At 39.3% G+C, this 13,118-nt stretch overlaps 1 protein-coding gene across 7 annotated transcripts in view; it reads left to right on the top strand.

Moving 5' to 3' along the window:
• Nucleotides 1-13,118, top strand: part of LOC306854376 (protein Smaug homolog 2-like) — a 33,137-nt gene that overhangs the window by 13,094 nt on the left and 6,925 nt on the right. For all 7 annotated transcript variants that reach the window (XR_013782829.1, XR_013782830.1, XR_013782831.1 and 4 more), the window contains exons 2-10: nucleotides 3-443; nucleotides 2,168-2,584; nucleotides 5,264-5,506; nucleotides 8,618-8,727; nucleotides 9,794-9,880; nucleotides 9,968-10,238; nucleotides 11,445-11,530; nucleotides 11,609-11,721; nucleotides 12,658-12,865. Coding sequence is in view for 3 of the 7 variants with exons in the window: in XM_079392323.1 (XP_079248449.1) it covers nucleotides 248-443; nucleotides 2,168-2,584; nucleotides 5,264-5,506; nucleotides 8,618-8,727; nucleotides 9,794-9,880; nucleotides 9,968-10,238; nucleotides 11,445-11,530; nucleotides 11,609-11,721; nucleotides 12,658-12,865 (1,731 nt within the window). In the remaining 4 variants the exon portion in view is untranslated. The remainder of the gene's footprint in view (nucleotides 1-2; nucleotides 444-2,167; nucleotides 2,585-5,263; nucleotides 5,507-8,617; nucleotides 8,728-9,793; nucleotides 9,881-9,967; nucleotides 10,239-11,444; nucleotides 11,531-11,608; nucleotides 11,722-12,657; nucleotides 12,866-13,118) is intronic.

Genomic DNA, 13,118 nt, shown 5'->3' on the forward strand with positions numbered 1-13,118 from the left:
AGCTGCCGGCATCCGTGTGCGCGTGAAGATGCTCTAGTCACGTCTGCGTTTGTATCCGCCCGTGACCTTTGACCCCTGAGCCCGAACACTGACCCATGCCTGGCCGGCGTCCACCACGCTCCAGAACCATGTGAGGGCTTTTCGGTGCGTCTCTGAGTGGACTGGAGCACCGCCTGTAACCCCGCCCCCAGTTAATACAAGCCCCGCCCTCCCTCAAGCCCCACCCCCGACGCTGAAGACACTCGCCATGATGTTCCGGGACCAAGTGGGGATTCTGACGGACTGGTTTAAGGGCTGGAACGAGTGTGAGCAGACGGTGGCGCTGTTGTCTCTGCTGAAGCGTGTCTCTCGGACGCAGGCCCGGTTCCTGCACATCTGTCTGGACCACTGGCTGGCCGACTGCACCGAGATACACATACTGGAGGCAGAAGCCAACAATGCAGGTAAAACCGGCAGCATCCGCACCGACATGCTTGAGCACTGTTCTTTTTAAAGGGCTAGTTCATCCACAAATCATTTCATCACTACAAAGCAGGCAGTGACCAGGGTCTGTCAAACTCCACAAATGGCATTAAAACACACTATATAACTCTACAAGTCACTGTCTGTACAGTAGAGCTGCACGATTAATCGTTAAAAGATTGCGATCTGGATTGAAAAACACCCACGCAATGTAATTCCTAAATGACAACGATTCACCTGTCTATTAAACCTTTGAAAAAAAATCATACAGGTTCAGATCTGTGTTTGTGCTGACAAAGAGAGCGGACGTGTTTAGGTAAGAAACAGCTTCACAAACAGTCTTTTCAACAACACAGTATTATATCTGCCTTACAGTGATTCATATGATCACAGAAATACTGGAATAAAAGTGTATAGTTCAGATATAAACACTGATGTCTACGGTAGCGATCAAAAGTAATTGGCGCTTCAAATAATGTTTGTTGATTGCATTGTTTGTCCACTAGATGGCGACAAGTGACTGTAAAAAATGTATTTGTCATTGAATCATTCATTCAAGAGATTCGTTCAGAAACACTGATTCATCCAGTAATGAAACAAGTATTTATGAGTGAGTCATTGAATCATTTATCCAAACCACTTTTTCATCATTTTAATATTAATAATTGGATTATTAAAAAAATACATTTATATATAAAAACACAAAAATAAACATTAATTGCTGCAGTTTATTTAAATGTTTTGTCAGAAATTATTTTGTTCAGAATTGTGATCTCTCTTTGAGACAAAAAAATTGTGATTCTCAATTTATCCAGAATCGTGCAGCTCTACTGTACAGTGATTAGATTTGGGCTGTTTTGTTCTTGAACTTGAGCTCACACGTACTGTACAGACTGATGTCATTTATGTGCTCCACCTGTGACGCAGCACGGCACCTTTAACAGAGATTTTGCAGGTCTTTAAATGTCTTCATTCACTGTTCCACGAATCAAGGAATGTCTTAAATTCATAAAGTCATTGCATTAAATGTGCAAAAAATGAAGTATTCTTGTCTTGTTTTTCAGTACAAATATCTAAACATCTTTAAATCAAGATGCATTTACTGGAGATGCACACTGAAAATATGAAGTAGGGCAAAGGCTGCGATTTTTAATGAAATAAATATATGCGCAGTGTCAGTAGTAAATGCTGCTCAACCTCTGCAAGTGCTGAGAGTTTGAGTTGCTTTTAACGTACATCTGAACAAGCAACATGCCAAACATAACGAGAAGCATTTATTAACCTGTTATACAACAAAAGTGCACATGTAATAGCATGGTTTTACTCCAGCATCAGTCGAGAGTTTGAATAACTTCATTTTCTGACCTGGTGTGGCTTCATATCACAGAATGAGGCAGAGAATATATTCTATACTGTAATAAAGGCTACGTTGATTAATACTGGATTATAAATATACTTAATTATTATGAAAATACCCATGTTTTTATTCAGTCACAGGAATTGAAATTTAAATTTTACAACAAATATCCGATTCCTGACCGTAAGTATCTGATTCTGGAATTGGAATTGATTTTTGATTCCCAACCCTAGTGAACTTTCCCTTTAAAAGGGTCCAAGTTTAAATCAAACAGAACTTTTTAACATCTGAACATCGCTTATTATAAAAGTGTAATGAAAGTGGAATCTCCTTCTCGTCTCTCTCCAGCCGTGGTCAGTCAGTGGCAGCAGGAGCCGAAGGAGAAGGCTGTGTCGCTCCTGCTATCCCATCTGCCCCTGCTGCAGCCACGCAACAGCGAAGCCAAGTGTGAATACATGAACCTGCTGCAGAAGGTCCTGAGCCACACCATCGAGAGCAGCCTGTTCGTGGAGGAGAGTCGCCAGCTGCTGTCCTACGCCCTCATCCACCCCGCCACCACCCTCGACGACCGCAACTCTCTGGCCATGTGGCTCAATCACCTGGAGGAGCACCTGTCCTCGCGGCCGCCTCCGTACCATCACACCCGGCAGGGCTCCGACGAGTGGCCCTGCTCCGCCGAGGCCCTGGAGCCGGCGTACGGACAGAACGGACACATGGCGTTCCCTGGATCGGGAGGAGTGACCTCACCTGTCAACAGCAGCACAGGTAATGAGCTGTCCATCTGACGCCTGCTTTACTTCACTAAATGTGTCCCTGCAGCACAAAAGCAGTCATCAGTAACACAGGTATATTTGTAGCAATAGCCAACAATACATTGTATGGATCAAAATTATACATTTCTCTTTTATGACAAAAATCATTAGGATATTAAGATCATGTTCCATGAAGATATTTAGTACATTTCCTACCATAAATATATCAAAACTTAATTTTTGATTAGTAATATGCATTGCTAAGAACTTCATTTGAACAACTTTAAAGGAGATTTTCTCAATATTTAGATTTTTTTGCTCCCTCAGATTCCAGATTTTCTAATAGTTGTATCTCAGACAAATATTGTCCTATCATAACAAACCATACATCAATGGAAAGATTATTTATTCAGCTTTCAGATGATGTATACATCTCAGTTTCAGAAAATTGACCCTTCTAACTGGTTTGTGCTCCAGGGTCACATATTTACGGTGGCTGAGAAGTGCAAAACAAATCACAATTCTGAAAACAAAATTACAAATTACAATCGCAAATGCAAATCTAAAAAACAAAATAACAATTCAGAAAACACAGCAACAATTCTGAAATCATTAATAAGTCAGAAAACACAAGGACAAATCAGACAAACCGTAAGAGGTAGGTACAGTTTGACAATAGATTACTCACCACTGATTGGACGAGACATCTGTCAATCAAGGTATTCAGGAAGAACAGCAGAGTAGCGGTAGGAAGTTCAGAGATGGTATTAAAGTAGCGCAGTTTAAAATGTATTGTATGAATTGCCCTTACTATGGAGTAAAACAACTGTATTTTATATTAGGCTATATTACTTTTGAGTCAGGTTACAAAAAAACCTGTTAATGCTAACGTGAGGGTGTTTCTAATACAGCGTCTATGGGAGTGACGGTAAAACTATCATGAAAACACTATTGTGACAATTTTCTTTCAAATGGAAATGCAAAAAAAACAAGCAGAGGTGTGTTCAATTTGTTTTATGTGGGGTGGAGAAAATTTAAAGGGAGAATATAAATACAAAATATTAAGAGTTGAACAGTCTTTTTATCAGGAAAATTAAACTGAACAGCATTAAGATACATAGTTGAAACACCGCAGACGGCTTATTGAAATGCTAATCCTCTAAATCCTAATCTAATCATGATAAACGCAGACCTGCCTACCTGTAGGCATTTTGCATAGCGGATACGCAGTTTGACCTCAAAGTACGCTGGTATGATGTCACGCGCAGTACTCAAAACAAGCAACAGAAAAAGATGAATTCAACCAATCAGAGCATGTGTGGGTGTTTTGCTTTTAAATATTTCCATGTGTTTTATTTGTCTCCAAGCTGGCTCTGTTTGTGTGTTTGTGAGTCTCTGAGATGAGGAAATGCATAAATCTGAAAAAGCAACACACGCCGAACATCTTCCCTTGTGATGACTTAATGCGGAACGCTTCTAAACCTGTATAACACTTTTCTCCACAACATCAGACGAATGTTAGAAACAGCTTCCGTCCTGATCTGATGTTCTTCTTATCGCAGAATGATGCAGAAATATATTCTGTACTGTAATAAAGGCTGTCAATTAACAATGGATTATAAATATATTTAATTAAAATACCCGAGGTGGTTTTAAGAACACAGATAAACAGTGTCGCAGTATCCTTCAAAGTGTTTTTGTCTTCTCTTATGCAGCTACAGTGATATTGTCCATATCAGGGATTTCCTGGAGCGTCATGAGCTCTGTTGCTTCTGTGATGCGCCCTCTGGCGTCCAGCATGAACCAAACAGACATTACATGTGTTTATAGCATTAAATAATGGTGATAAACATAAAAGAAAGTTGAAGTAGACATATGATAATCTATGTTTTTCTACATTATACTGAAGTGTACTGAAGTTTTTTTATTTTATTTGATTTTAAATGGCATTTAAAAATAGCAAAAAATAACTAAACTGTAAACTGTGCTTGAAAAACCGAGGTATTTATTGAACCGTGGGAAAGTGTATTGTTGCACCTCCACTGTTCGCTCTAAAATACCGTATAACAGGAAAACCCCAAACTGAGTGCAGACCCTGAGTACTATTAACCTATGAAAACTATTTAACACTAAAACTGGCTTCTAACATTTAGAATAAGCGCTCGATATCGTCTGCGGGTGTGGACGCTAATATCGTTATCTTTATAGTTATTGTTCATAGTGTGAACGGGGCTTAAGACTCCTAAACAGATATTTTGCCACTGTTTTCTGTTACAAATTAAAGGCCAGAACGGTGAGAGAGAAACTCAGACTTGCGAGGAAGATGTCAGAATTGTAAAATAAACTTGCGATTGCATTTAAACAAAAAAACCCCCACTTGTTTTTCTAAAAAATTGAATCTGGATTGTTCTGCAGCGAGACATATTTAAAGCTTGTTCAACATTTCCAACACTTAATTATAGTTTCTCCATTTTTGAAGGCAGCAACTGATGCACTGCAAATACGCTGTAATGCACATCTAAACATGCATATTTTTATCATGCATGTAAACGAAGCTTTCAGAAATCTGATCGGTGAAAACCTAAACGCCCTGAAAAGGACCAAAGTGCACATCAGAAACACAGAGAGCTGGAACAGTCTGCAGCAGTCAGTGTTTAGTTTGGATGTAATATCTGTAATAATCGCTCCACAGGACTGACTGGTCAAGTGCAGCCGAGCTCAATGAAGCCCTCCATGTCTCTCACACCCGCCAATCAGCTGGCCTGTAGCTCTGATTGGCTGAGCCAGGAGGAGGGGGGCGGGTGTCAGGGCGTGTCCGGAGCAGAACACGCCCCTCTGTCGCCGCAGGGCAGCGTGGCTTCATCAGGCAGCGAACAGACGGAGGAACAGAGCAACTCGCGCAACACTTTCCAGGAGGACGGAAGCGGGATGAAAGGTGACCGGTCTCATCACACGCTCAAGTCACTTATTTATATAGCGCTTTTTACAATTCAGATTGTGTCAGAGCAGCTTTACAGTATAGGACAGGGACGGCGCTAGTTTTCTGATTAGGGCTGGGCGATAAATAGATAACGATAATTATCGCGATATCATTTTCCTCGATTAAAACAGCATGAAGAGTCTATAATGTTTATGCTCAAAGTGGACCAAAACAGTAGAGCTGTACGAGTAATCGTTAAAAGATCGCAATCTCAATTCAAACACCTACGTGATTTTATTTCTCAATGACATCGAGTCACCTGTGTCTGTTAAAGCTTTGAGAGAATCATATTCAGATCTGTGTTTGTGCTGACAAAGAGAAATATGTTTAGGTAAGAAACAGTCGTTTCAACAACACAGTATTATATCTGCCTTACAGTGATTCATATGATCACAGAAATCCTGGAATAAAAGTGTATAGTTCGGATATAAACACTGATGTCTACGGTAGCGATCAAAAGTAATTGGCGCTTCAAATAATGTTTGTTGATTGCATTGTTTGTCCACTAGGTGGCGACAAGTGACTGTAAAAAAATGTATTTGTCATTGAATCATTCATTCAAGAGATTCGTTCAGAAACACTGATTCATCCAGTAATGAAACAAGTATTTATGAGTGAGTCATTGAATCATTCATCCAAACCACTTTTTCATCATTTTAATATTAATAATTGATGTATATATTAAATACATATTTATTAAATTGTTTAATTCATTCAAATTAATTAAACGCTTAAGTAGACTGCAGCAAATAATATTTTGTCGCACATAATTTTTTTTAGTTCAGAATCATAGGAGAATTGTGATCTCTATTCGAGACCAAAAAATCGTGATTTTCAATTTATTCAGAACCGTGCCGCTCTATTAAACGCTGCTAATAGGGATGTAACGATGTCAAAATCTCACGATATGATAATATCACAATATGAAGTTCACGATACAATATTTATTGCGATATTTATTTAAAAAAAAAAGAACAAATGAAGAATTGAAGTAAAATGAAAATTGTTTGCAAAGTTAAATTATTCTGTCTAATGCACTTTGGGAGTTCAAAATTAAGAGCTGCGACCCATGTTCCCAAGTCAGATTTTTTTAGTCTCATTTTAAAAAGGTTTTTATTTAATGAAAAAGCAGCCTTATTAAATGAACTATTATTTATTAGCCTTTTCCCCTCTGGGGCCTGAAATGGAGGAATTGTGGTCAATATTGCTGCATGTGTTTTTGTGTTGGCACCTTGGCTGGTTTAAGCCTGTCATGGATAAATAAAACAATAAAACCACCAGTAGGTGGCAGCAATTCCGTTTTAATAAATTATTCAATTATTCAAATCAAACAAACGGCTGATTCAATTAGAAATGAAGCAAGTGAGTCCATCTGAATGGGCCGTTGAATCATTGGTTCACTCGATTCGTTCAAAAGCAGATTAATTTAAGGAACTAAACACCGTGTTGCTCTGCACTGTTGTATGAAAGACCACACATCGATAATGCCAGCTCTCCTATCGGCTCTCAGTCCCTCACAGTCACACTTACAGCATTACTTCAGGGGAATGTCTTTAAATTCTAAACAAGGAAAAATCATACCTTTACACTTGAACCATTTTGCGCGTAAAATGACGAACTTGCTTCAGCTTGTTACAGTACAGCGTTCTGATTGGCTAATCGTCGTTATATGGTTTGTAAATTATCATGTGTATAGAATTTTAGAATTTTGATTGCATCCTATCTCAAGCTACTACTATCAAATGTGCAAAAAAGTAATATTAATATTATCAGGCAACGCAAACCTGTTTCTTGATTTCAAACAATATCACTCATTAGAATATGCAGAAACTAAGAAATTACATTTTCTATCAAGATATTTATTTTAAGCGAAGTTATTTCTACAACTTTCACTTTGGAGCAAAAATCTGGCTTTAAACTTGAAATAAAGATTTGTCATTTATCGAGATAATTATTGATATCAGCTGATATGAAAAAAATCGTGATAATGTTTTTGGCCGTATCGCCCAGCCCTATTTAGGCCTGTCATATTACCCCAAAAATAGTTGCGATAAGAGATATTATTGTCATTTTAAGACCATTTTATGCCACTGAATATATAATCATAATATAACAGCATAATAATGCAAGAAGGCACTTTCACATGACAACAAACTTCATTCTTAAGAACATTTAGATAATGGAAATGATCCAAATATTAGAAACCTTGAATAAATAGTAAATAAACATTTTCTAACAAAAAGTGCAAAGTAACAAGTAGAAAAAAGAAAAATGGACAAAGAACTTGTTTGGAGATTTTCCCCTGACCTTCTTTTCTCTGTACATTTAAGGGTGCACACTATTGCTGAAAAACACAATCTCTACTTAGCAGTCAGATCTCCGTCAGATCCCTAAACAAGGCCAAGTCTGCAGATGAAAGTCTTTCTGTAGAAGCTGTTTTTAAATCTGAACTAGCAGCTCATGACTACACCACGTTATGTACGAGAAGCTGCAAAAGACACCGGTGCAAGTGGAATGTACAAAACATGCTGACATTAGTCAAAGTAAAGTCGTGACGTATTGTCAAGTATGGTGACCCATACTCGAAATTGGTGCTCTGCGTTTAACCCATCCAAGTGCACACACACAGCAGTGAGTAGTGAACAAATGCACACACACACACACACACACACACACACCCGGAGCAGTGGGCAGCATTTATGCTGCGGCGCCCGGGGAGCAGTTGGGGGTTCGGTGCCTTGCTCAAGGGCACCTCAGTCGTGGTATTGAGGGTGGAGAGAGCGCTGGACATTCACTCCCCCCACCTACAATCCCTGCCGGCCGGGGGCTCGAACCCACAACCTTTGGATTACGAGCCTGACTCTAACCATTAGGCCACGACTTCCCTTAATTTATAATTTATGTAAATATAATGGCCAATATATTGCATCACCAAAAATACTTGAGGTCATATACATATATTGTGCGACAAGTCAATGTATTGATTATTGCAACAGGCCTAGCACTATTTCTGACACGTCACCTTCTGTGTGTGTGTGTGTGTGTGTGTGTGTGTTTCTCCTGCAGACGTGCCGGCCTGGCTGAAGAGTCTCCGTCTGCATAAATACGCATCGCTCTTTTCTCAGATGACGTATGAAGAAATGATGATTCTCACAGAGCAGCACTTGGAGTCGCAGGTAAGCTCCGCCCTGATCGGCTCATGTGACCTCAAAGCCCCGCCCACCACACATTCTCATTGGTGCACAAGTGAAGTGGTTCAATTGAGAAATTTTTTGAAATTACAAATGAGCCACGCCAGAAAAAGTAATGCAGATTCCTAATATTAATTACAATAATTACACAAAAAATGAACAATTCCTGATGCTCAAAAAGAGTCCAAATTTATGAAACCCAAATATTTATTTTCAACAAAACAACATAAATATTACTCTGAAAAGTTTTCAAACTAAAATTCATTTTACTTGCATAAACTTTCACTTTCAGATGAAAAAAGAAATAATTTTTTTCACATTGGAACTGTTTGTCAATAGGCGCACATTTATGATTATCAACAAAACTGGCCTGTAAAACAAGAATGGCAAAAAAAGGCCCAGAAGTGTGTGAGGAACCAAAGTTTTCTGACACTAATATAACTTCTTAGATAAATTTACAAAAAATACTTTGTCACATATTGCTGCTCCATACATACTCAGGTCCAGTTATTTTTTTATCAATCTTAAATCAATGTAAAAAAATAAATGTGTATTTTGAGGGAAGCATGTGCAAAGTTTCAGTCTCTTACTAAAAACTATGCATTTTAGACTTTTTTAAATGTCTCTTCTGGGTCAAAACGGACTCTAATGTGTTGAGGGTTAATAGAAATCATTAACATAATTTGGAATTATTGTAATTCTTATTAGGAATTTCACTGCTTCTGACCAGTTTTAATAATGTAGAGAAATAAGGTGAATAAACCTTGGGCGTGAGTTGGCGTTCTCTTAATTTGTGTTCACGTGAAAGTGCAGTAATTCTAATAAAATGTGAAAAATTTCTCAAATGAAAACATTCGTGATTAATAATCATGATTAGAATTCTTGAGCGAAATAATTGTGATTTATTAGTTCACCTGTTATTGTGCAGCCCGAGGAGCTTCTGTGAAGGAAATATTCCAAGAATCATGAGATACTGTAGCAGTTTGTGCCACATTTAACATTCAGCTGCTTAATCAGACTCAGCGTTAATTATTTTTGGTGTTTGTTTCAGAACGTGACGAAAGGAGCTCGACATAAGATCGCTCTGAGCATACATAAGCTCAGAGAACGACAGAGCGTCCTCAAATCTCTTGAAAAGGTAAACGATCAATCAATCATCTGGATTGGTTTGTGTTCTGCACGTCTTGAACCGTCTGCTTATCGTAGATTGTGTTGTTGATCTCAGGATATTCTGGAAGGCGGGAACGTTCGGAATGCTTTACAAGAGCTTCAGCAGATCATCATCACGCCAATCAAAGTTTATGCCCCGCCCACTGCTGCCCATAAGGAGGTGGAGCCTGGAGTTACACCTGCCGATAAAGCAGCCAATCCCGGGGAAGAGAAGGAGAGCGAAGGCTTCCAGACCCATAATCCTCCAGCGTGTGACGGAGAATCACCGTCTGCACCCATCAGTGACGGAGACATCGCCGGACAGTTCACACGTGTGATGGGGAAAGGTACACGCACACTCACTCCCTCACACACTCACTTACACGCACTTACACTCTCTCTCACACACACACACTCACTTACAAACGCACTCACACACAGAGACACACACACAAAACACACCCATTCTCACACGCTCACATGCGCGCACACACACACACATTCTCTCGCACACACACACGCACACACACACTCTCACTCACTCACTCACTCACTCACTCTCACTTACTCACACACACACACACACACGCACGCGTACTCACACACACACATTCACACTTAAACTCACACGCACGCGCACACACACTCTCTCGCTCACTCTCACTTACTCACTCTCACACACACACACACGCACGCGTACTCACACACACACGCACGCGTACACACACACACACACACTCACACTCACACGCACGCGCACACACACACACTCTCGCACATGCACACACACTCACTCACTCACTCTCACTTACTCACACACACACACACACGCACGCGTACACACACACACACACACACACACACACTCTCTCACACATGCACACACACTCACTCACTCACTCTCACTTACACACACACACACACACGCACGCGCACACACACTCAAAATATAATGAAATGAATATCATGAAAACCACCATGGGGGGTGTTGATGGCGCAGTGGATAAGACACATGCCTTTGGTGTGAGAGACCCGGGTTCGAATCCACTGTGAGACACCAATGTGTCCCTGAGCAAGACACTTAACCCCTAGTTGCTCCAGAGGCGTGCGACCTCTGACATGTATAGCAATTGTAAGTCGCTTTGGATAAAAGCGTCAGCTAAATGAATAAATGTAAATGTAAAAATAAAAAACGATTCAAAATAATAACAAAAACTTTAATATCAATAATAATAATTCATAATAACAATAATATAATATCTCAATGATACTAAAATAAAATAAATTTAGTTTTAACAATTAACAGGTTAATGCTGATTAAATTGTTTTTTATTAAATGCTTTAAATAAAAATAATATTTAAATATTATTAATTATTTTTTGTCATTTTTTAAAAATGTCTATATAGGTTTTTTTATTATTTCAGTTTTAGTTATTTTAGTAGGTTTTATTTAATTTTATTTGCACTGTAATTTCAAGTAACTCGAATGTTTTGTTTTTCTGGTTGTAGTTTGTTATCTGCGCTGTTTGTGTTGAGGTTGTCTGTGTGTTCAGTTTGTACGCAGCTGTTGGTGTCCAGACCGGATGAGGAGAACATCAGCTGTTACCTGCAGCTCATAGAGAAATGTGTGACACACGAGGTGAGACGTGCTTCATTACTGATGCTCGGATCGATGCTGTCGTCGTCTCAAGGCTCATCATGAGTGTGTGTTTGTCAGGCGTTCACAGAGACGCAGAAGAAGCGGCTGTTGTCATGGAAACAGCAGGTTCTGAAGTTGCTCCGCCTCTTCCCGCGGAAGACCGTGATGGACAGCAGCGTTTACCGGAGAGGGTGAGTGCAATTTGTATTGTGTATTGTATTTATTATTAATTTGAGTATTTGTATTCCCTAGTATTCCCATTGAATTACTAGGAAATCGTTAGATTTTAATGAGAAAACATCACCTAACAAGTCAGTATCCCTGTGCATTCTTACAATGGAAAAGTATGTAAACAGGTTACGTTCAAATACATTACAGTAGTGAATATCAGATGAACATGATGAATATCAGACGGACGAGATCCTCAACATGTTACAATTGAAAAGTGCTAATTTTGAAATCTGAATAAAGATTTATGCTTTGTATACACATACCTTATTGGTTTATATGTGTCCTGCAGCACAAAAGCAGTCATGAGTAACACAGGTATATTTGTAGCAATAGACAACAATACACTGTATGGATCAAAATTATACATTTTTCTTTTATGACAAAAATCATTAGGATATTAAGATCATGTTCCATGAAGATATTTAGTAAATTTCCTACCGTAAATATATCAAAACTTCATTTTTGATTAGTAATATGCATTGCTAAGAACTTCATTTGAACAACTTTAAAGGAGATTTTCTCAATATTTAGATTTTTTTGCAGATTTATGCATCTCAATTTCACAGAATTTATCCTTATGACTGGTTTTGTGCTCCAGGGTCACATATGGTACAGACTTAAAGACATGAAGTTTTATTTCCAAGATGATGCATGGTAAGCTTTGAATTACAATACAGCATAGAGCAATATAGTAACAGAGGCTTGTATTTGCATATTCAAAATTTTTTCTGATACTATTATCAGATGTATGTTCATGTTTAATAATTAGTAAGATGGCGGTTTAAACACTTCTGGTGGCTTCACTGTCTGTCGCTAGTTTAGAACGCCATGAGCGATCCAGTCGTTATATATAGATCAGTGATTAGATCAGTGGTTTACTCCGTGTGTGTGCGCAGGTGGCAGCAGTACGGATCCAACTCTCTGCCCACAGCTGGATCTGTGAGCGCAGGTTTGGGCAGACGGGGCCAGAGGCCCTTCCAGATGCCCCCGCGAGGAGCTCCTCCAGCCGGACGCATGGGGCTGATGAGCGCCGGCGGTCTGACCGGAGCATCGCCACGACACACGCTCGCTAACCCCGCCGCCGTCAGCGCACAGGGCCGACAGGTCTCTCACACACCACACTAAACACTCACAGTGTGTTGAGTATCATATCTGAACCGTCAGGCTTTATGGCTCATATTATCTGATGCAGTGAGAAAATGAAGGAAAAAGGTTCAATTTTATTCAGAGACTCAAACTGAGCAAAAATATGAATTTGGTTCAGATGCTAATATTTCTGTGATGATCACATCTCAAACATCAAACATCACATCTCAAACATCTCACTGGATTATTACAATTAATGGCTAAATGAATG

The sequence above is a fragment of the Barbus barbus genome, assembly GCF_936440315.1.
Source record: "Barbus barbus genome assembly, chromosome: 34".
Classification (NCBI taxonomy): domain Eukaryota; kingdom Metazoa; phylum Chordata; class Actinopteri; order Cypriniformes; family Cyprinidae; genus Barbus; species Barbus barbus.